The sequence below is a fragment of the Eleginops maclovinus genome, chromosome 14, assembly GCF_036324505.1.
Source record: "Eleginops maclovinus isolate JMC-PN-2008 ecotype Puerto Natales chromosome 14, JC_Emac_rtc_rv5, whole genome shotgun sequence".
Lineage (NCBI taxonomy): Eukaryota > Metazoa > Chordata > Actinopteri > Perciformes > Eleginopidae > Eleginops > Eleginops maclovinus.
The window spans coordinates 13284215-13308830 of NC_086362.1; the positions used below are offsets into that span (position 1 = coordinate 13284215).

A 24616-nucleotide genomic window follows, 5' to 3' on the forward strand; every position below is an offset into this window, starting at 1 on the left:
AAGCGTACTCACTGAGGTAAACAGGAAAGCAGCTGCTAGGCTTGGGTGATGTAAACACAATTATTGTTGCTATAATTATCAAATGCCGACTCAATATTAAGGAGTTAAGATGTCTAAAAACACTAAAGCGATCAACTCTCATTTCTGCCATCATGTTAAAAAGGTTGTGTTTTGCTGAATCAGATTTTAGAATTACTTTTAGAATATTTTTTTAATTTTAATATAAATTGTACAACTTTATTGGTTAACTTTGATCAAATTAAATAAAATCATTGGGTTCGAGCAACACCTGTACATTTCTAGTTTATTTTTTTACCAGATCAGAATCATAATCAGATTTGAGTTTATTGCCAGGTATGTTTACACGTACAGTACCGTAATGTACAAGGAATTTGCTTTGGTCATGAACAACACAGGGAAAGAAGTTGTAAGAAAAGATCAAAAATAGAAAATATATTTTTAAAATGATTTGACATTTAAAAAAAAGTATTTATACCAATTATAAAATATACAAAAGAAACACAAAAATTAGTAAAATTAATATAGGGTGAACCGTAGTATATTATATTTAATATTTACAATACAATACAAAATATATAAAAAGTGCAAAATAGATTTGGTTTTCTGTCGCTCACTCTTAATCAATTCTAAAGGCTATGGTGGAAATGTTAAAATATTTTTTACGCAGATACAACATATCTGTCTCTTTCCACACACAGTTAATGAGAGTTTCACTTTTTTTTAGTTGTAATCATTCCCCTTAACTTCAGAGCCAGTAATATACTTCAGGTAGCCATCTGCTACTTCCTCCTCATCTCTGGCTGCAGCAGCACCGATAGGAGTGGGCAGATACACATTTTCCCATCTTTCCTCACATTCTGTGTGCGTCTCCTGAGAGGCAGCAGCAGCAGCGGCGACCTCCAGGCCGTGGTTGATGTAGCTCACCTCCTGGCTGGCCTCCAGCTCCGGCAGCTCTGACAGAAGAGCTCTCAGTGTCTCGCACAGTTCCCCAAAGCCAGGCCTGCGGCTCGGATCCTGGTCCCAGCAGCTTTGCATCACCTCATAACTGTGATGGGGTGACGGAGGAGGCAGGGTGAGGTATATATAACCATGCATATTGTTGATTCACAAAAAATATGTTCTATTGCAATTGTTTAAAGGTCCAACGAGATATTACAAGTCTCAGATATATACAGAACATTTCTCTGAAGTGTTTGGCTGAAACACCAAACAGATCATTGTAGCATCCCATAAACCCCTCTGTTTCAGCCTAGCTTTAAATGCTAATGAGCTGCTGCTGGCCGCGCCCCTTTGGGAAGTTATTGGTTTAGAAAACACGATGGTGCTCTAGGAAGAGGTTCAGGTGATAAGGTGGGCGGGTCTTGGTTGGTTATTGCCTAATGGTTGCACAGCCCAAAAAACCTTGTGACATCACAAAGTGTCCAAAATCTTATCAGCTGATTTTCAGACAAGTTTTTAAAAAGTTGGATCAGGAAAAAAAGAGAGGTGGTCTTTGTTCCTGGCATCTTCTGAATCTCTTAACACAGACGGGACACATATTTATGTATAAAAGAGATGAAAAAGTGACCTTTGCAATTAAGGTAGTAAAAGTAGTGAAATCAAATAGATATTTTCTTGTTTTGTTATAGAAAAGTCTGAAAAAAAAACGTATTTTTTGTAGAATACAAACATCCTAGATATTTTGACTCTTTTAGGGGTCCCAATCCCATACGTTGTGTTTGCAAATCATCAGTATAGCTTTTTTACAAATTAATAATCAGTTATTTGAGAAAAAGATACATTAGAAAAGTACACACAAGGGTAAATGTCATCTTGCAGTCAATGGTAATAACTAATTAGAAGCCCCTATGAAATGTAATTAAACATAACAATTGTTGCCCATTCGATGTGGCAAATTAAATCCCAGCAAATTTGGGCAAAATAAATTATACATCTGTTAAGAATACTTTCTCTCAAAGAAATAGGACAAATTAAAACCTTTCTTTCCCCTTTTAGCAGTCTGTTGTTTGCCTGGGCTTACTTGTATTTTCTTGGGAAATGCTCCCACTATAATGCACATATATAATACACATTACTGTGGACATACAGTACCAAGTAGCTTCTGGTATCCCCAGCTTTCTGTTAAATGTATATAGTGTCTACTATATCAAATTAGATAATGAGAACTGAACAGTTCAGCAACAGCTGAGGAACTCACAGTTTTTGGTCACAGTCCTGGGGGGGTTTGAGCCTGTGTCCGGACAGCAGCAGCTCCAGCAGCTCGTGGTTGCTTACTCCAGGATAGGGAGTCCTTCCCCGGGACACAATCTCCCACATGGTCACCCCGAAGGACCACTGAGAGGACAGGGACGCAGGAAGAAGTACTCCGATGTTTTACTTAAGTTAAAGTACCAATACTAAATTGTCAAAATACTCCATTACAAGGAAAAAGTCCTACTTCCTAAGTAGAAAAATGTCCTCCATATGATCACATATACAGGACATTGTTCATCAAGCAGCATTTAACTCTTGTAGACAAAGTTTTGTAATATATTGTTTGATTTGTGTGTACCTTAAACCATTAGTCCAGTAGTTTATTTTTAGAGATGCATCATGTTAAAGTTAAAGGTCGATCACATGGTTTTAGTGCAAAACCAGAAAAGTGCTAAAGCTGTTAAATAAATGCAGTGGAATAAAATAACATAATTTCCCTTTTAAAATGTAGCCGAGTAAAAGTATTAAGTGGCATTCAATGGAAATACTCATGTACTTAAAAATTGTACTTGAGTAAAGCAGGGACGACAAATACAAGTTTAGGCGTTCAGAATATATCCCAATCCAGATATGAGAGTGGAATCTCTACTTTCAAAGCTGTTTATCATGTGTCTAAATAAAGCAAGAAGTCTGAACTCACCACATCACTCTTGGTGGTGTACACAGACTCGGACAGGCTCTCCATCGCCATCCACTTGATTGGCACGCGGATAGCTACTTTTTGACGGTAATAATTGTTGCTGTAGATTTTTTTGGACAGGCCGAAATCAGCCACACACACCCGCAGGTCATCCCCCAGCCTATGGATAAAAAAATAAAAAATATGAAGGTAAGGCACGTACATGGAAGAGGATTAGGGCCAGTAAAAAAATATTTTGAGTTCTGATTAAAGTCAGTAATTTGAGAAAAATGCCAGAAAAAAACATTTGTCATATGGCCCTCATTCTCTTCCCTACAATGCTTTCTGGAGTAGGATAGAAACAATAAAGTTCTGACCGACTGTTTATTAAAATTTGTGCCAACACACTTTTCTCCTCTAAAGTCTTCAGTCTACTTTCTTGGTATTTTGAGCGGCTTCCTCCCCAGATACAAGCCATGGTTGAATACCAATGGCTAAAGGACAGAGACACAGTCACATGTGAACAAGGAGTCATTCATTTGCCCCCCCTCCCTTCCTCAATGTCTCCCTCTGATGGACTCACATGCAGTTGCGTGCAGCCAGGTCTCTGTGCAGGAAGCCCTGCGAGCTCAGATACTCCATCCCCGCCGCGATGTCCACCATGAAGCGCAGCAGACTCTGATGGGGCACAAACTGAGGAGGGGGGAGTCCTTGATTTAACATATTAAACACACAATAATGTAGATGTAGACATGTTTCTGTCGGGGTTGGGGTGTGGGTGATAATAAAGAGATGGTCGGGTTTTTTTGTTTTGTTGCAGAAACCAAATTATTGTCCTTTGATAAATGGTCAATTGCATTTTTAACTGTATGTCAATTTAGCATGCTGAAATGATAACTAGATAAATCTTCCATATGTTTTATAGAGGTCACATTTAAGAAATATCAGAATGCTGTTTGTTTATGTGTCTATTTGACTTTCTTTCTCTTAATTGTTTAATTTATATGGGTTTGATACATTTATTTCTACCTTTTTTATTGTGTTATCACCATGTTAGTCCCCCTTTTTGTCATAGATTCCACTGAAAAAATAAATCATTTCAAAATATTGTCAGCATGATGCCTTTTACGGATTATGAAATTCCCTTTGATATAATTATGAACGGTTGTGCAGTGTTTTATTGGTATCTGATCAGTCCAAAGAAGTGTTGTAGAACTCAAAATAGCCATTCTCCAAAAAGATTTAGCTATTCTTAGAGCTCAGCCATTTGTGTCTTTGTGAGGGAAGATACTTTGTCTAATGATGTCTGATTTGTCTAACGATTTATATTTTGGCTTATTTCGGGAAGTTACCTGATCACAATGTTATAAAAACAAATTTAAAGGAAGGCCAAAGAAAATGTTTGCATGTGCTGATGTTGCATGCCCCTTTCTGTGCGTGCATGAGCTGCAGCGTCTCACCATAGGAATGTCTCCATATCGTGTAGCGATGAGGAAGCGGCGCATGTCTCCATGTTTCATGTACGGCAGGATGACCAGGGGCACCGGCAGAGGAGAATCCTGCTCCCTCTGTAGAGTAACCCCTGTAGGAAACACACACACACACACATGGGTGGGTGGATGGATGGGTGGATGGATGGATGGATGGATGGATGGATGGATGGATGGATGGATGGATGGATGGATGGATGGATGGATGGATGGATGGATGGATGGATGGATGGATGGATGGATGGATGGATGGATGGATGGATGGATGGATGGATGGATGGATGGATGGATGGATGGATGGATGGATGGATGGATGGATGGATGGATGGATGGATGGGTGGATGGAATAACTACTTATATGTCAACACATTTAATCAGTAACCTTATCTGAGTATCACAATATCAAAGTAATGTAACCTGATTACTTTCTGTAACTTTTGGATTACCCCAATATCAAATGCAATGCAAATAAAAACAAGAGAAATGAAATAACAATAAGATGTTTTATAAGTGTGTTTTACCCAAGAACAAAACAAGATATTTCATATCAAAAATGTAGTAGCAGTAATATTTTAAAAGCACTGTTTAAGCTTAATACAATAATCAAAAGCATTCACTGTATTTTTGTTTAATGAATCAGGTGTTCACCTGCTGCATTATTAAAGAAGTGTATTTAAAAAAGAAGAAGCCTAAATATAAACCATAAAGAGAATTCATTCAGTACGTCTACCTAAAATATACCTCTTTATTTCAAAATGTATTGTAATAGTAGTAGTAATCACATTTTTTTCAATGTAATAGTAATCTTTTCGTATCCTGATTACAGTATCTTGTTACATGTATCCGTCGCTCCCCAAGCCTGACCTTTACATTGCCATTGAAACTAAACAACTGGTGTCATATTTATTTTTTAGTCTTCCTATCAGATGTCCCGCACACGTGATTCAATAATAGCAAAGAAGCTTTAAAATGTTTGGGCATTCTATTCAATTAGGCTAAGGCTTTAGGAGTTATTATTTAATCTCAGCATAACTGCCGCAGCTGCAAGCGACACAATTGCACCAAAATGGTAACCTATTGTAAAATGGCTAATCAACTGAGCTATTGATTGGCTGCTCAGCATAAACACATTTGGACCGACTCAGAGACAGCAAGTATGGCTGAAAGTTAGTTTTTTGTCTGAGACTGACGGGCTAATAAGAAAAGGTCGCCCTATTACTTAGGGATCAGGCATATGGGCATAGATTAGAGAGCAATAAAGGCTGCTGATCTAAGACGATATTGATTTACCAATCAAATTACACAATATCCACAATTCTGGACTGTGCAAAAGTTTATGTATATTAGTTATTACGGGCCTAGCTTCATGCCGTAAAGCAAACTAGTGCAGAGGTCACTGTAAGACAATTCAAGTCTGCAAGCATGAGGGGACTGTCGTGTAATGGCTTCTGAAGTAATCGGAAATGAAAACAAACAACAGTCTACTGTGTGTGTGTGTGTGTGTGTGTGTGTGTGTGTGTGTGTGTGTGTGTGTGTGTGTGTGTGTGTGTGTGTGTGTGTGTGTGTGTGTGTGTGTGTGTGTGTGTGTGTGTGTGTGTGTGTGTGTGTTGGCCATCCATCCAACTAGACCTGCCTTAACTGAGATTATGCGATGACACCTGAATCATTTTTATTTTTTAAATGATCAAAAGATTGCGAGTTAAAGTTCTGAGTTGAAGTCATCAAGCAGGTCTTTAGATTTTGTAGCGTCCGAGGTGTTAGGACTTTTATAACACTGTGTGTGTAAAGAAAAACTCAGAAACATGCACTTTTGGATCGTTAGGAACAATCACTTCCGCACAACTGCGCATGCTCCACATGTACTGTGAAATCCACTGCTCACAATATCAACATTTAATCAAATGACTCTCCTGAAAGCACTCCCATTCCCAGTGAGAAGCAACACCACACTGCACAGCCTGTTTAGCTTTTAACCACTTGACCTTATTGCTTTGGTTAGTCAGTGTGTATGGATGACCTCATTGGCTCAGAAATAGCTAAACCAAGTGTTTGTTGTCTGGAAGTTGATAGGCCAAGATAATACTGATGGACCGGTTTGGCTCTCTCTGTTTATTTATAAATAATTATGGCTACTATTTTAGCATCTATGGTTAAGTTTAGCATTTATTTATGAACACACAGTTATATTCAAACGTTTGTATCTTTGTAAACTTACAATACAGTCTGTAAAATGTGTAAATATGTACAATGACATTTAATTTAATCATAGTGCCGTGTCATTGCAGTGCATTGTCATCGCTGCTACCTCTGCTTTTATCACTGCTCTTATTTTTCTGAGACTATTTCTATTACTGCATATTGTGAGAGATACCAACTAAATGTTGTTATACCTATGTGTGATGACAATAAAGATATCCTGATATGAACTTGGCCGTAGAGTGAAAACCTGGTGAAGCACAGAAGGCTATTTAAATGAACCTGCCTTTCAATGCAAATACCAACAACCAGCAGGACCAGCTTTCAATGGTTTGTGAGATGGAAAAAGAAGTCGATGTGTCCTAAATATTTCTGAAGAAACACAGTATGACAGTCCAATACAAACACTGGATACGATGGATTAGATCATGTCTTACCGAGTAGTCCGACCACATTTTCATGATCAAAGTTCTTCATGATCTCCGCCTCTCTCAAAAACTCATACAGGTCGTCCTGGCTGGAGATTCCAACTGGATTTGTAGGACAGAGGATTAAATCAAAAATGAAGTAGAAGCAGGGTAGATTTGTGATGAAGAGTTTTCAGTACTCACCTCTCATGGTCTTCACAGCCACCTTCATGTCCCCGCCTTGATCTGGTGTGAAGACCCCTTCATAGACTGAGCCAAATTCTCCTGGAGAACAAACAGGAAGTCACGATTTCAAGCCTCAATTTCACTTCCTTCTATCTGTTTTTTTACTTTGCTCAAAACTGAAGATGTGACAACATTTAGATTGATCACCATAACAATCACTTTTGTGTAGTCATTGACCGAAAATATTTCAAAATCTACTAAATGGATGAGGTGCATTTGGTGCAGGCCTTTAGGGTTGCCAGAGGATGTGTCTTTATGGCTTTGGTAATATTCTATACCATGAATAGAAATCAGTGTTTATTCTGCAAGGACAGATTATATTTAAAATCAACTCTGCCTTCCACATTTTATTACCAAGAGCTTCAAATCTTGGCCTACTTGTACCCTCTGAAAAAGATTTTATTCAGGCAATTTTATTTTTGTTGTGACACTAAATGAATCCTAACGTTTCATTGCAGGCTTTCTAAGTCCTACAATATCTTCTGGATATGTGTTTTCTACTTTGAATATGTATATATTTGCTATATGTATTATATTTTAAAGAAATTGTGTAATTATTTTACAATGACTGTCAAAAATGCTGCTGTGACAAAACAATTTCCCAACTGTGGATCGAGTATCGATCTATCTATGTGTGCATGGCAACTACAGTATCATTAGGAAACAATCAACAAAAATAATTTTCCCACATTTTGGGATAAGATATCAGTTAAGGGTTTATTTTTCCTAAAGGAACTGTTTTGTTTTAGGTTGTTGCTGGACTGGAATTCACTATTATAGTTACTGTGACTAGGCTGATCTATCCAAACACTGTAGCGGAGGAAGTATTATTCTTCCTATTTCCAGTTCACCAATAATGGCCCTGCATTGGAAATCTTGATAATTTTTGCTGAGTCATCATGAACTAACCTTTGCCTAGCTCCTTCCCCAGGGTGAGTCTGTCCCTCTCTACCAGCACTTCCTTCAGACTGTCAAGCAGTCTGCCACCAAGCCCCTCCAACATCTGGACCACCCCCCCGACCACTGAAACAAAAGGGAAGACAAATAAATCATCTCAAAATAATGCACACTGGAATCTGTAATCCCTCAAAACAGGAAGTACAATAGTTTTTTTTTTTTTTTATGAAATACCAGCATGAAGGAAATTCTTTGCTTAAGTTTACACATGTATAATTTGACATTATAATGAATTAAATGAATCAAAGTTTCTCTCGTCATAACCGTTAATTTATAAATTAAGTAGGTGGGTTACATTGGTGGGGCTACATGACATTATACACACCCACACACACTCAAAATAATTAATACATAAAAAAGGCAACATTTCATAAAGGAATTCTGTAAAATTATTATAATACCATGTGTATAAATGAATCGATCAAAATGAAAAAAAGACAGAGGAACTCAGAAATTGCTTGGGTGTTTGCTAATGCTAATGCTAATGTAATGCAGGGCTATACATTTGTCCAACAAAAAGATAGAACATTTTATCGGATAAATAACATGTGTGAATATACTAATAATATATATAAATATATATATATATATATATATATATATATATATATATATATATATATATATATATGTTTATTCTTGCTTTGGTCTGTATGTGGGTGGAAATTGGAATGGTATTTGTTTGGGATTAGATTTGGGTCCTAAGTATTGTGCAATACCCTTTATGTAATAAACATAAAAATGGAAGATGAAACTAACTGTTGGCCGGCTGGGGTTCAGAATCCTCCTCCTGTCGCCTTCTGTAGGTAACGTCAGGGTTAATTGGCTCAAGCTCCAAATCATGGACAGACCTGTAGTAAAATGAAACTTTCTCTAATTATCAGCACATTTTTCTGGAAAGTTTAGTCATCCTAACTCAAATTATTGTCATTTACGAAGAAAAAACTGGCATCATAACTACTTATCTCATCTCACATCAATAGTAGTAAAACAATGCTTACACATATTAAATTGGTCATTATTTGAATAAGTTGAGATATTTAGACAATATTATAATATGCTTGAATAAGGTAGTAATTTGTATTTCTATCTTCCGCTATATCTTTTAAGATACATGTTATTTAGAATCTTAAGTCCGCCAGGTCAGAATTTAATACACAAAACCCTGTCATTGTGTAACTTTCGTTTGTCATTTGCAGCAAAGTATCTTTTGAAGACCTTCCCTCTATTTCTCCCAGCATGCTGCTGTGTGCAGTCCACAGTTAGTGGAGCGCCTTCTGGTGCACACTGAAGGTTATTGCAAAAACAAACTATGGTCAGCATACATGTTACAAACTGGCAAGCTGTATGCACATTAAACAACTGACTGGTGTGTAGTAAAAAATACTTTTTAGAGGTCATTTGATATGTGATACAGTATATGCCTGAAGGGATACATTAGTGTTAAGGCATTAATTCATAATGTTTATTGCTATTAATGCGTTGTATAGTGGCTAAGATGACGCTCATAGATGTTCCATGCAGAATGCTGTCTTATGTATATGATACAGGGGATTTAGTTAAAAGAAAAACATTTTTTATACCTTTTGGGATTTTCTTTCTTTGAAACGTGATAACATGATACATTTTATAGTGTGTACTGTAGCTGTAGCTGTAACCAAGTCCCACTAAAGTCTAAATGCAATTTAAACTGCTTGAATAATTAAATTAAATTACATTTGTCATTTAACTACCATTAAACAACGTACCAGTGTGAGCAGACTGGTCTTATCACTAGTGTTTATTTTTTGTGCAAAACTATCCACCAACTAATTGAAAAAGTAAGTTTCTGAGCTGAAAGGAAAGTTTTCCTTGTCTTAATACGAAACAATTTCAATAGTTTGTGATTTTACACATCCTCACATTTATCTCCTCGTGTACAAGTTTCTCACAATGACAGCACTAAAATAAAACTATTTTATAGCCTATTACAAGATAGATAGATAGAATCGGAGGATGAAACCCTCTTTATTTGTCACATGCATGCACACAGCAGAGCACACACAGTGAAATTAGTCCTCTGCATTTAACCCATCCTAGTTCTAGGAGCAGTGGGCAGCTATCGTGCAGCGCCCGATACAAAGCCTTTAATGTATGATGATACCTCATGTTCTGTAGTTATTTTGACTACTTTCCCCCTCCAACCCTCTCAACATATCAACTGATCAATGAGCACACACATTCACCAACAGTAACTTTAAAGTAGTAGGCCAAAGAATAAGAAGTGGAAGGTCCTATTACCTGAGTTTAGTGTAGTTGCTGCGCAGGACACACACAACAGTGGGGACTAAAGCCATGAGCAGCAGGATGGCAAATAAAATACCAATTGTCAGCCACATGGAGGTGCGACTCTGGGAGTTAGAAGCTGTTGGAATTACTGCAAACTCTGAGAAGTTCGAGCCCGACGTCTCAGTGCTCACCACAGGAGGAGCCTTCCCTGTAACAGAACAGAAGTGTTTCTGGCTCAGAAATTACAATTATTGACTTCAAATATGCACTTTTTGTTCAGTAGTTCTTTAATCAAGCCTGTTTTCATGTATCCAGTATTGAACAGAACCCTAAAGTATGACAGTACAGTGCTAAACACACAGCAACATCCAGCTAAAGTTAGCTAACATTAGCCACAATAAGCTAACCCAGCAAAGTTGTAGCAAAAAGGCCTCTAACTATATTGAGCAAAAGTGTGTTTTACTGCGTAGAGCTTGTGTGTTACTTTTTTGTAGGAGGCAGAATGTGTTATGTCCTGCTTTAATCGAACTAGCTAAGTCATTAAAGGATCATTGAAGAATTAGAGGACATTTTCTGTCCCAGCTATGTAATGTCAAATAATCTCCTAGCTTTCATTTTCATATTTGTCTTATCCTTACACTGTAGAGCGAGTGTGTTACTCCAACCCACTCTACCCTGTTGCTCATATTATCAGGATAAGACAAATTATTTTCAAAGTTATCATTTTTTAGTTTAATATCTAACTTTGTTCTTGCCTGAGGTTAAAGCTAACATTAGCATTGATTTTCAACCCTGTTACTATAATTACAGTAATTACAGTTACAGAGTTTCATTTCCTGCAGTGCATGTTATTATCTTAAGTCAAATTAAATGTTTGAATTTTTTAATATATTTACTCTATATTCCCAGATTATTAATTGCCTTAAAGACACCAGGGAGCCTAAGCATTTTAAGGTTGATTATTTGTTCAATTATAGTTAGATCAAGAGGTTAATAGAACATTTTAAATTGATTTCTATTGATTTCAAAGTTCTAGTCCACCATTGAGAAATGTTTAAAAGCATCAAATAAAACATCTTCTAAAAATATGTACCATTGATTTCTGAGCTGGCCAAATACATTTTTATGATGGTTTAACTTCCTGTTTTTCTCAACTGAAACCAAGACTGAATCCTCACACTTTTATTTCGCAACACATGGATGTCTCATCCCTGACATTCATTTCGCTCGCCTTTCTTGAGCTTTCTAATGTGTTGACATCTTAGTTGGGCTTACATACATCTGTGCATTGTGACGGTAGCAGTGGATGAAGGTGGTGCCTTCCACAGGATGGATACGTCATTCCTGGCTTGCACTGAGAGCCTGTAGCCATGCTGTGGGTTCAGCTCTGTGACAGTGACTGATGTGTTGGTCAGCCCTGCTGAGTCAGGCAGGAAGACCACATCGTCACCACATGCCTCCCACTGATGGACGGAGTCCACTTCCTTCTCACACTTGATGCCATATGTCACTTCCTGTCGGCCTCCATGGTCATGAGGAGGATCCCACGTCACCATCAGCATGGAGTCATTATAATGACGGGCTGTGAGATTCACCGGAGCAGAGGGCGGCCCTGTGGGGGACATGAACGCGAAGTTAAACATGAGAGTTTGCAAAATCATTCAAAATATGTGTCCTTAGCATCACATTAGCTGAAGGTATACAAGTATAGTACAAGGTAGACAACCTAAATACAAAAATAAACATCCTCGATGATAAGTAGGGGGGGAAAGTCCATTATGGTGCACCAAAAAACATTTCATTTTTTTCAGTGTGTATGTTGTGATGCTACAAGTAGGGTGCACCGAATTTGACAATTCTAAGTTGACATAGAGACTTTAATGACTAATCCCATACACCATTTTAAAAATACAATGACACCAGTTTATTTGCAATACGTAGTAAGAGTGTGTCTTACTAGTGCAGCCGAGGTCCTCGGGGTCAGTTGGTAGGCGGTTGTAACCCTGAAGACAAACGCACCTCTCAGATTCCTTCCCAGGTGTTTTGCTATTCGGTGGGCACGGCCGGCATACTCCACTCTCAGTGGCTGGTTTGTAGTAGCCCATGCCACATGCTGGTGGGAAAGAGTGAGTCACTTTCCTACAACTTCTATTGTTTACAAAAACCTTACCTTCTGCTGTGGTAATAATGTTATTTTCACACTAACCAACAACGCTTCCTTTAGCACCATAGTCAGGTTATGTTATAATGTGCTCACATGTTCAATTACCCCCAAAAAGTTTGACTTTATATATACGTTGCTATATATGTTGTAGATTTTTGGGCATCTACAAAAAATACTGATACATTCACAGGATCTTTATTCCAGAATAAAAGTAAAGTTTGGGTTCTTGAATGGCCCTGGATTTTTACATCAGTTCATTTTTAATGTATGGATCTTTAAATTGTCCTTTTTAAAATTGTGAATAAGATGTGTAGCGAACATGCAGATTTGTGGGGCTTTTAAGAAGCATAAAGTCAGGAAACATAACTCCAAATTCGGACCTGTCTGTCTTATGTCTAATTTTATTCTGTAGTCATCAGTATGCAGCCAATTTTATGGTATTTTAATTGAAGAAGCAAACGTCCATACTTTGACATGTGTCGTCCATGACTTGATGACCGGGCTTACAGGTACATCCTCCCTGCACTGGCCCCCATTCTCCATCTACGCCACACTCTCTAACAGGGGGAGAAACCTCCACAGCTCCGTCCACACAGGAGCCCCTCAGGTCACCCGACACTGCCCCCGTCCCTTTAAACAAGGCCAGGTTACTAACAATGTCATGGCACCTCCTGTAGTACAGTCTGATGGATGTTACCAGCACACATGTTCCAGAGTAGGAGAAGGCCAGCTGGAAGCCTGTTTGTCTGACGGGGCCCAGGCCCAGAGCCAGCCTGTGTTCGTAGTTGCTGGACTGGAAACTTTCTTGAGAGCCAGGGAAACGCCGGGAGGTGTTGAGATTCAGGACGTCCATACTCTTTTGAAATCTTCTCAGTCGTGTGTTTTTGTCAAAAAAGTGAACTTCTAGTGGGCTCAGCTGTCCGGACAACTCTTCTTCTTGGGTAAACGAAATATCCATCAGTATGTAGTGGGCATCTTTCCGCTCCATCCATGGGCTTAAAAAAGTTCTTGTTGTTTGCCTTCCACAAGCTTGGAAGACAGGGACTGGATTGGGCAAACCCACTCTGAGTTTAACTGACATCCACTGGAATCATGGTGAAGACAAAGGGAAACATCAGAGAAAAGCTGCAGGGTAGAAGTACAGGTACACAAAACCCAGAGGTGGGAGAACATTTCAGATTGTGTACTTGAGTAAAAGTAGAAGTCCTCAGATCTTGTACTTGAGTAAAGTAGAAGTACCAGAGTGTAGGAATACTCTGTCACAGTAAAAGTCCTGCATTCAAAATGTTCCTCCAGTAAAAGTAGAAAGTACTCTCATCTAAATGTACTTAAAGTAGTGACAGTAAAAGTAGTCATTGTTTGATTGGTCCATTTCAGAATAATATCTCTGATATGTTTTATAATTGTTGATCATTAAAGTGTTCTCAGAGCTGGTAAAGGTGCAGCTAGTTTGAATGGCTTTGTATACTGCAGGGTAGCTGCTGGATTTACTGCAGGTGAACTAAAGTCTGATTTAAGGGCTGATTATATTTACCATCATTAATCCAGATCTGTAAAGTTACTAAAGGGATTAAATACATGTAGTGCAGTAAAAGTACACCAACTCTGAATTGTAGTAGTACAAAGTAGCAAAAAAATCATACCTCAAAATTGTACTTAATACAGTACTTGAGTAAATGTAATTAGCTACTTAACATCACTGAACAACCTCAACAACCGGTGGAATCAATAAATAATAAAGCCATAGATAATAATCAACCAAATATCATATTGTGCTTTTTTTTTTTTCAAAGATTTTATTTCCTGTGAATAGTTTTTAAAATAACATCCTGGTACCTCAAGAAAGAAAGAAAAACAGCTTCATGTTCTATGATATAGGTAATACTATTTACAGTATGCTACAGGCAGCTGTCACACCATGATTGGTTACACAGTTACAACTGCTATAGCCTAATATAGAATAAATAAAATACACATATTTATAAAGTTAGCAGTTTAACAGTTAGGTCAAAAGGATGTCAGGTTATAATGCAGTGATGGAGTAAATGTTTCACTGTGCATGAAACAAGCATTATAACGATCAAAACATTCGTCATTTGAATCCCGACTTACCTCTTTGTCCGGCTCAGATTTCCATTCAAATGTCGTCTGTTTATCAGAATGGAAAATCTCCACTAAACAGAAAGGAAAACAGAAAGCCAGCACATTCTGTTGTTATTATGCTGGATATAATTAAGACTGAAATATGATAACGGGGCATTTCAGAACTAAAAGAAATCTTAAATTTGAGCTGGAGCTTTACTTTCCTTTAGTATTGAACTGCTTTTTATTGTATTGATAGATTAGTATGGAGAAAATTACATTTTCATAAATGCTTTCAGCTCGTCCTTATGAGGGTGCTTCCTCTTTCTACGGTTGCAATAACATTGATTTCAATTCCAACATTTGCGCTAACACAAGGGAAATCTTACGAGAATATTATTATAAATGAGTTAGGTTTGTATCAATAAGAAAGAAGAGAGTGGAATTAAAAAAGAAAATTAGGTTAGAAAAAACACAATATTTCTCCTATCATTCATTTGTACAGAAGAGCATTAGGGCCACATGACATTTTTTGGGGGGGCATGTCAGAATTTTGAAATTAAAGTCAGAATTCTGACATGCCCAAAAAATTGTTTTCATGTGGCCCTAATCCTCTTCCATACATTTGAACCCAAAAATATAAAGAAAATATTATAACACTGCGTAACAATGATCAAATACAATTATGAGTTTTGTAAAGCTAAGAAAAAAATTGAAGACCAATGTTATGTATCTTACATTTACAGTAATTGATATATTTCAAAATACAACAACCTCAATAAATAAAATCATATTTTAGTCTTCTGAAAAACCTTGGTACTTTTACTTTCAGCTCATACTGTAAACAGGATGCTGCTGGTGTTGAATCGCAAGATGCAGATAAGAAATTGAAACATGTTGGAAAGTAAATCTGCACAATGTAATTAGGGGAAATATTGTACATTTGAAAGATTAATCTTATATGAAAACGTCTTCAGCTCCAACATTAAAATACTAAAAAGCTTCCACTTCCTTTTGCTAATGACGTCATCTAAATAATTGTAATTATTCTGCGCTTTTATTGCTCATAACATCTTAATTCTTCCTCTATGACTGCCTTTTCCCAAAATAAAATGTCAGTCAATATAAAATACAACATTATATTAGAAAAAGCCACTAGTGTGTAATTTAAGATAAAAAATAGCTTTGTCGAAGGGGAGTTTTCTTTCTTTCTTTTTGCTAAAGCTCTTTGGTCTATTTGGTGCAGAGGCAACAGCTAGGAAATGAACCACTTCCTGATGACCAATGGAAAGCACCACAGAGGTTAAATATATGATAATAAAGTTGTATAAAGTAATTAAATGTAAAACACTCACCCTCCTCTGCTTGGTATTGAGTGTCACAGCCGGCTTCCCACATCAGGATCCACAATAGAATTAAAGTAGGCCAAACACACTGCGGTGTAATGTTACTAACAGCCATGTTTTCAGTGCGTTAGAAAGGAGTATCATAATCTGCTCCTGCCAGATCTCTGTCAGTCTTCACTCAGGGAGTCACTAAGGCAATGTTCATTTGTTTATATTTTCTCCTTATAATGATTGTACTCAGAGGAATGTTGCCTCCCACTTTTCAGAGTTCCTCTAAATTTCTTTTGAGTATACAATTTGACAGTTAACTCCAGAACACACAGAAATCACCTTATATACACATTACATCTGAATAGCTTTTTTCCAAATGCAGACACCTTTTAATTATGCAACCCTCTTCACAGTCATTTTAAAAATTCTAATTGTAAACAAATTCTCGATGTGAAAAGTGACTAAATGTTTATTTTGTAACCAATGCAAGGTTTTCTCATCATCTGTATTTAGTTTCTTTAGAAAACATCCTTTTTTTGTCCAGTATTGAGCAAGATTATCTCACTTCCTATTTCTATTTTTTGTGTCTTCTGAAATGCTGACCTTTAAGATTTTTTTGCTTTGTGTCATCTATTTTTAAAGCGTATTATTCACACTTGAACTAACTGAGAAGACTGACACTCTGAAAACTGTGAAGTTGAATGTAACATTAAATCATTTGAAATTGATTAGACATTTAACTGACATAGATCTCTTTTTTCATCAATGTTCTTTTTATATTATACTTTAGAATAGTGTTTATAACTAACTTTGATTGGATTCAAAGGTCCCCTATTATGCAAAATGCACTTTTTGCTGTCTTTTATTCATAAATATGTGTCCCCGGTGTGTCAGTGGACTCACAAAGTGTCAGAAAATACAACCCTCTCTCTCTTTTCCTCATTTCCCACATCTCTAAAAAACGGGGGTACAAACGAGCTGATCCAGATTTGCTTCAGTTATGACATCATAACCGAAATGTGGGGCGGCTTTACATTGGACTCCTGGCAACGTCCCGCCCACGTGACACGTCCCAACCTATCGTCCCCCATATACAGTCGCGAGCTGAATCCCCTCCGCGGCTCCTCTGTGTGTGTGTGTGTGTGTGTGTGTGTGTGTGTGTGTGTGTGTGTGTGTGTGTGTGTGTGTTTGTGTTCAGCAGGATTGTCTGCAGGAGGGACTTAGAGTTGTTGTAATACATGACTGAAATTAACTCAGTAGAGTTATGGCGTTGGTGGCAAAGTGGTCTTTGTTTTTACTGAGAAAAAGTTGGTAAATAGCTGATTGGAACAGTCGATGGAAAGAGAGCTAAAATTAAAAGGAACATTTGACTTGGGTGGCGAGAAACCTGAACCCCAATAAATGCTAATGCCATTTTCAAAGATAAATGATAAAAGTTTGATGTTGATTTAGCCTCTGAGGGAAGATAAGTATATGTATATGTTGACAGCATGCTTGTTTATACACAGTTCATTTGTTGGCTAATATGAAGCTAAATCAATGTCAAACAAGCTGACGAGTTCTAAAACTGCATTTCAGCCATTGCGTTTACTTCTCTTTCTCACCACATGTAGCACCCTTAATCTCCGTTCCCCCTGAGGTTAACACTTTAGAATCTGTCAGTACTAATTAGTTTGCAAGGTTTCGTGCTGTTAGCACTGTTAGCTGCTAGCTAGCAGAATAGCCATCGCCATGTTGAGAGCCATGTGGAGGCAATCCCTCAATCATAGAAATGCTCTGAATTACATATCTTCAAAACCCACTGAAAAAAACTGAAACATTGACTTTAATTAAATGTATTATGTCAACAGATTATACATAACTGTATCAGGTTAGTTGAAAGCAATCATTTTAAGTTGAACCATATATGTTTTTATGTAAACTTAATACTATTGCTTTCAACTAACCTGATACAGTTATGTAAAATCTGTTGACATAATACATTTAATTACAGTCAGATTTTTTCAGTGCTGTGCAGCTTAAAGACCAACATTAGAACTTGTAATCCTAACACTGAACAAACCCTTTCGAGTCATGAAATCCATATAATGTGATTCATTAAAATACTTTCTATTCTATTAAATAAAAATCCATGAGATGAAATAAGGCATTCAAATGATTTGTATTTTCCAAACTTTACAAATAGTGCAAGTGTAACATTAATACCACAAATAAAACAGCAATCCTTTCAACATGTTGTAACCAATCCACAGGTGGTGCTCGGAGCTGCTTACACCAGTGATTATGGAAACATGAGAACTGCAAACTTCTAAACATAAAACAAAACCTCACGTCCAGAAACATCAGAACATCCTCATACTGAAGAAAAGTGCAAAAACACTTTAAGCTAATGTTGATATTGCGAACAAAGATCATGAGAAACATCTTCAGCTTTCAATTACAAAACATACATTTGCATAATGTAAAAGTATTTTCAATTTCTTGAAAAGGAAAATAATGGCAGGAGTATCAGAACTTTTTCCGAATAGTCGGAAAGAGGAACATCCTAAAAGTACAAGTGTATAGAAATATTCCTATGGCACTGTCATGAATATGAATCGCTTTACAGAGGATACATGCTGCTGTATGAACATTCTCAACACACCTGTTAGTTAAATGCTACACGTAGCGATGGCTTTGGTTACAATACATTTGACAGTTGATATTTGTGAATAAATAGTAAAACTTCAAATTAATCCAATAAGTTATTTCAAATATCTGATCTGTCCCATGGCTGCGATCCTTATCCGCATTACATTTGCAACTTTATCCTATCCTAAAATAGGATGTGAAAATCAAAAACAGACTGAACTACATTTCTTATTTCCAAATACTTACTGTAACGTAACATTTTGGCGTAAATGGGGTGGTTAAACGTATTTTTTTCTAATATAAAACATCCTTCAATAAGGCAACTCTGGTGACCTATACTTGTTTTTGTACATGTGTTGTTGTTCAAAATCTGTCTATGACCTAAGAGTTTTTACCCTGAACAACAATCAGTTTTGTATAACCATGATGTTTTGAGATCTGAATTAAAGGGACAGTCATCCCTTCAGGAAACCCTTGAATTGAGAAATGTCAATATCGTATTTTTTAAGGGCTTTTTATCCCTGCCATGAAAAACAGTCACCAGGAACTGCTGAATCTCTGTTATTATGTCAGAAATGCTGCCGAACGTTAATGAGCGAACACTGGGAACTCTCTCCGGCCATAGTCACCTCTTGAATCTCCTAAACATTTCCAGTCTCATACACACACACTAAAAACACAGCACAGAAACAGCAAAGCACACGGTCCAAACGCACAAGCAGCTCTGTAGAGGCTGTGGTGCCTCTTCTACGGGTGCTGAATGTTGGGTTGGGTAAATGGACGTTGAATGTGGAAATTAAAATACTGCCCACTTTGATTGCAATGACAATTAAAAAAGGGAACCAAAACAAAGGTTGATTACAGCCTCAACATAGCTGATATTTCTCATGGCTTCTCTGTTGTTTGGGGCCATCCAAGTCTCCTTTGGAAACACATCCACCTCCTATTGATCAGATGCAACTTGCTGTGATTAAATACCCTCTTACTGCCCACTTCAAACCACACCAATCAGTCTGACAGCAGGAGAAGGGGACCAACACGACCGCACCATTCCTGGTTGTGTCTCCCGCTTTCTTTAAGGTAGTTTTTTGCTGGAGGTTGACAGAATCACTGCATAACACACTTTTCTTTCTGCTGCTTGGCGTACTTCCTCCTCCGCTGCTCCAGGCCTCGCTCCAGGCGCTCGTCTTCCTCCACAGCCCTGAGGAGAAGCAGAGAAGTATGCATGAACTGATGTACCACCCGTGTTATTCCTTCACCCAACAGACAGACTTAATTAACACTCCACACAGCATGGTGCGTGTGTCTCACCCTCTCTCTTTGGCATCAATATTGTGGACCAGCTCGTCCCTCTGGTTGACCAGTGACACCAGCTCCTGGAGCAGCAGCTGCTCTCGGTGTTTATGGTCCTGGCTCTTATGCCACTCTGCACCACAAAGACAACAGAGAGAGGAAAAAAGACAGCGAAATGGTTGAGAACTCTCTGCAAAAACACAATGATAGAGAAGAGACAGACTAGCTTTAAAGACACCGTCAGAACTTGGAGCTCTGCAGGTAATATCTGCAAAATCAGAATCAGAATGGAGTTTATTGCCAGGTACGTGTACACACACATACAAGGACTTTGCTTTGGTGTTTGATGGTGCAAACATAAACAACACAAGGAAATTAGTTGTAATAGAAGGTCAAAAATATAATGATTATAAAAATATATATATATATATTTTAATCTAAGCATTCAAAAGGAATAAAGACAAGTATTATACCAAATGTAAATATACAAAAGAAATTTAAAAACTTAGTGCAAAGAATACATGACAAACTGCAGTGTTACTCAAAGTGGAGGGCTGTGCAGATATGTGCTAAATATATTCAGAGACATGAATATGGCTCACAGTATTTAAACAAAGAAAAAGTGAACAATAATGAACGATAATCACAGTTCGGGGGAAAATAACTAAAACACACAGAAGCTCTAAAACTCACCTAAAGGAACATGAGTGTTTTTTCATATCTACTGTAGTGGGGCACTTCAGCCTCCTGTGGTCAACGGGGTTATTACAACAACATGGACTTATATACAGTATATAGGCCGACATTTTTTTAAAGCTTGTATTTGCTTAAAACCAAATCCTGGCAAAATTGTTATTTCATCTAGCTTAAAGGAGAAAAACAAAGTTGAATCTGTTATGGAGTCATGGAACTTTGGCCCTCTGAAAACCTTTGTAGAGAATGGTAGAGTCTTAAAAATATGTTAAAGGTTCCCTGTGAAGTATAAGCCTTCTAGCAGCCAAATGGAGCTATGGATGTCCAGCAGTGGCTCAGTCAGTAGGGGCTTGGACTGGGAATCGTAGGGTCGCCGGTTCAAGTCCCCGAACAGACTTGAAATATGGAAAGTGGACTGCTACTTGGAAAGGGCCCAGTTCACCTCCTAGGCCCTGCTGTGGTGCCCTTGAGCAAGGCACCGGACACCTCCAATCCCCCCTCCCCATTGCTCCCCGGGCGCTGCACGATAGCTGCCCACTGCTCCTAGTACTAGGATGGGTTAAATGCAGAGGACTAATTTCACTGTGTGTGCTCTGCTGTGTGCATGTATGTGACAAATAAAGAGGGTTTCATCCTCCGATTCTATTCTATTCTATGAGACTGCATTGTACATCAACTATCGGATATACACATTTACAGTCACTTTTTTGTCGCTCAGTTTGAAATCACAAGGAGCTCCAATCTCCCATCCCCAGAAAGCTGCCCATCTGTAACCTTTGTCAGAGGAAGAAGTTATTAATGTGGGCATTGTCAAGGCAGGAGGTTTTAAAAATAACAACAGAGATGCAGTCAAACATATTTCAAGGCACTTTCTACACATAAATTACAGGAAACTATATAGACCTTGTGTTTTAATTCCATGGAAGGAGACAGAAAGTCAAGAGGAGCAGAATGCTACAGTATGAGCCTTCGACCACAGGGTTTGTTGTGGGTGTGTGACGGACTATATTCTGGCGTTTTGTCACAGCACTGTAAGTTTAGCATTAAAGTCTTACCTTCCATCGCCATCATGTCCCTCAGCTCTTTGTTTAACAGCTCAAACTTTCTTTCCAGGTCTTGTTCCTCCAGCCTGTCAATCACAAAACAAGCATCAGAACATGCGTGAGAAGAAAAGCTTGCAGTGAGATTCATGTACTGTGAATTGTACAGTTTACACTACACATGCTTCCAGCGGTGTGTGTGGAATCTTACAGCAGCTGCAGATGGTCCTGCCTCCTGATTAAAGCGTTCTTCTTGTTGACAAGCGTGAACCATTCCTGAATCAACCTCTCCTCCTCCACTTTGTCACTGCCTGCAGGAGAAATCACATTACCACACCCCATTAGTTATAGCCCTTCTATTTCCTTTCTAAATTAGGTGAATGTAGTGATTCATTCATAATCTCAGAACTGCTAACATCAAAATGTATACTTTATTTTGTGTCTATAACCACAGAGGTTAAAATATGTAAATGTTGGCTCTTACTTTTCTAAAACGGAAATCATTTTGAAGATTTTGTGACATGCACAGTATCCTCTAGTCTAGTAATTAGTGCCTTAAGATCACATGTTATTCTTTGAAATGACCAAATTGACTATAAACATCAGTGCAATGCATTCTTAGTTTCCTTAAAGTACGACTTTATAATCCAGAGTTGCTAATGCTTGTCATTTCTTGTGCACACAGCCATGATATTTTCACGATCATCCTACCTGTTTCTAGAAGTTGTCTGAGTTTCCTCTCTACCACACCCGCTCTGTTATCAATATGATTTTGTTCCGCTTCCAGGGCTTCCATCTGACTCAGCACATACTGACTGTGGTCCTGGATATGTTAACACACACACACATACATATAAACAAAGACAATTTCCAACATGCACTTAGGGTCAGTTCTACATATTCAACCCTACAATGACACAAACTGTACTGACCTGGCCCTCTGGTCTCCCCTCTTCAACCACAGCCTCTGTTCTCTCTGTAAGATGAACAAAAAATGTATTAGATAAGAGTAGATATGCAAAACAAATACCGCATTTGAATTAAAAATGCATTGAATAAATAAAATGAACCTTACAACTTGTAAGAATGAATCAATGCTTAACAACTTTGATTCAAACAATGGAAATATGTTATAAATTGACACGTCCAAATAATGTGAACAAAAAGGATCATATTTGTATTTAGTGCCTCTACTGTGACATGTTTACATGCTTTAATGTGCATAACTAGAAGAATAAAACCCCTAGAAGCATATTTAACATAAATAACAAGATAGATATATGACACTTCAAAAGGACTTACCAGTGTCCGACTTCCTTCGACTAATTATGCTCTCTTCTTGCCCCTCAACAACCTGCAGACACAAAAAGTTCCTCAAATATTACAGATAAGTAAAAGAGAAAATGTAATGATGAGAATAGAAGGCGCTTAACGAGTAGGTACTATACCACTGATATGTCTCCTTCTTCTAATGACCCACTCCTTCGCTGTGATCTACGCTTCTTGACCAGATCAGCGTCTTTGACATGAGAGAAACCAGTCTTGGACAGGAAGTGTGTCCTTGGTGGAGCCACTGGTATTTTAGCCCCACCTGCTCCAGCATCCCGTTTGGTTCTGGGAGGAGGAACGACCTCCCCGGTGGTATTACTTTCAGACTCTTCTGACGCTGCAGTCCCATTGGTATCCAGACTGATACCCTCCTCCTGTAGCCTCTGGGCGCAGTAGCGAGCAGTTGCCTCTGGGTCCTCTTGGACATCCCTGTCTCCTGCTACTGCATAGCTGGACTCATTGCTGTCCTTTTCTATGTGAAGCACACTGAGCTGCTGGCCCGTGAAATGAGTGCGGATCTGGTTGAGGTAGGTCATGACAATGAGGCGATCAGGCACTGCTAGCATGACCATGTCGGAAGGCTCCATCAGCCTCGATATGCCAAGTTCTGCAAAGCCATCAAAGGCCTGTTGGAGAAAAGTAGATCAGATTAAGAACCTAGCACATGAAAAGACGTTACTGTAAGGCTGTTCGAAATGTATTTAACAGATCACCTTTTTGTTGTTGTTCTTGATGTCATAGGGGTCCAGCATTTCATAATTACTACACAAAATAGACAAAATAAATAGTGAAGTTAGAGGATTAAAATCCCATTTTTACCTGCAGATCGAGTATTTTCAAAAGTTTCTTACATCTTTTCTGGTTGGAAGTGATGTAAGATGGCACAAAACGCAAGGCCGTTTCTCCAGGAGGTGCTGAAGTTGGTGATCTTCAATCCCTTGTGACCCTGTGTGACTTCCTGACACCAGTCCAATAGAGACTGACTGGATGTTACTAAACTGGGACTAGGCGAAAAGCCCTAGAACACACAAAATGACAATTACTGGGAGTTATTGAAATGTTATTTACATTTAAGACCAAATAATCTGTAGCCATACACCATGTAATACTGGTAACGCGTCTATCACGGCAACACAAGTCATTGACTGTTTCTGTCTGCTGCTTAGTGCTGGGCAGGTAGATAGTAGGTTCATCAACACTTTCTAGAAAACGGTTGCTTGCTGAAGAATAAAGTTGAACACAATAGAGTTTGCAGATAATAAAACCAAGACAATAAGCACAAAGGGGCTAATGATCTTCACTAAGATGAAGGGAATTGCAAAGTTGGTGATAATTCTTCATTCCAGTTGATATCTTTTTATACACAGTTTTTTGATCAATCTTAAATATATATATATATATGTATGTATGGATAAGTGCAGCTTTAACATACTTCCAGAGAGGCAGCCCCATCTGCGGGTGTTTTCTGAGGTGTTGTTGGTTCAACGCCTTTGTGGATGGCAGCAGCTGACTTCTCTCTCTGCCTGGAAAAACACAAAAACAAAGCAAGACATGACTTCCACAAATATTTGATAAGTAATTTGATGAAAG

The 24616-nt window shown here is 38.1% G+C and overlaps 2 protein-coding genes across 5 annotated transcripts in view; both read right to left on the bottom strand.

Moving 5' to 3' along the window:
* Positions 1–292: 292 nt before the first annotated feature.
* Positions 293–16509, bottom strand: si:ch73-40a2.1 (tyrosine-protein kinase receptor TYRO3). Of its 2 annotated transcripts, none has more exons than XM_063900403.1 (15): positions 16059–16509; positions 14734–14795; positions 13090–13705; positions 12415–12570; positions 11737–12069; positions 10470–10665; positions 8949–9040; positions 8142–8255; positions 7191–7271; positions 7017–7109; positions 4354–4475; positions 3477–3586; positions 2915–3074; positions 2219–2355; positions 293–1066 (listed from the first exon to the last, which is right to left on the bottom strand). In XM_063900403.1, exons 1-15 carry the CDS (start codon positions 16162–16164, stop codon positions 742–744), a joined length of 2703 nt encoding a protein of 900 aa, XP_063756473.1. In that variant the 5' UTR covers positions 16165–16509; the 3' UTR covers positions 293–741. The 2 variants fall into 2 exon arrangements, with proteins under 2 accessions (XP_063756473.1, XP_063756474.1); XM_063900404.1 differs by having other exon boundaries at positions 13090–13746; positions 16059–16251.
* A 1673-nt stretch (positions 16510–18182) lies between these two features.
* The window catches only part of ehbp1l1a (EH domain binding protein 1-like 1a), a 44916-nt gene continuing 38482 nt past the window's right edge, over positions 18183–24616 (bottom strand). For all 3 annotated transcript variants that reach the window (XM_063900408.1, XM_063900407.1, XM_063900406.1), the window contains 11 exons: positions 24459–24549; positions 23878–24044; positions 23740–23788; positions 23146–23652; positions 23000–23051; positions 22630–22673; positions 22409–22520; positions 21909–22008; positions 21713–21786; positions 19983–20097; positions 18183–19872 (listed from right to left, as the gene is read on the bottom strand). In XM_063900408.1, coding sequence (XP_063756478.1) covers positions 19779–19872; positions 19983–20097; positions 21713–21786; positions 21909–22008; positions 22409–22520; positions 22630–22673; positions 23000–23051; positions 23146–23652; positions 23740–23788; positions 23878–24044; positions 24459–24549 — 1405 coding nt within the window. In that variant the 3' untranslated portion in view covers positions 18183–19778. The remainder of the gene's footprint in view (positions 19873–19982; positions 20098–21712; positions 21787–21908; positions 22009–22408; positions 22521–22629; positions 22674–22999; positions 23052–23145; positions 23653–23739; positions 23789–23877; positions 24045–24458; positions 24550–24616) is intronic.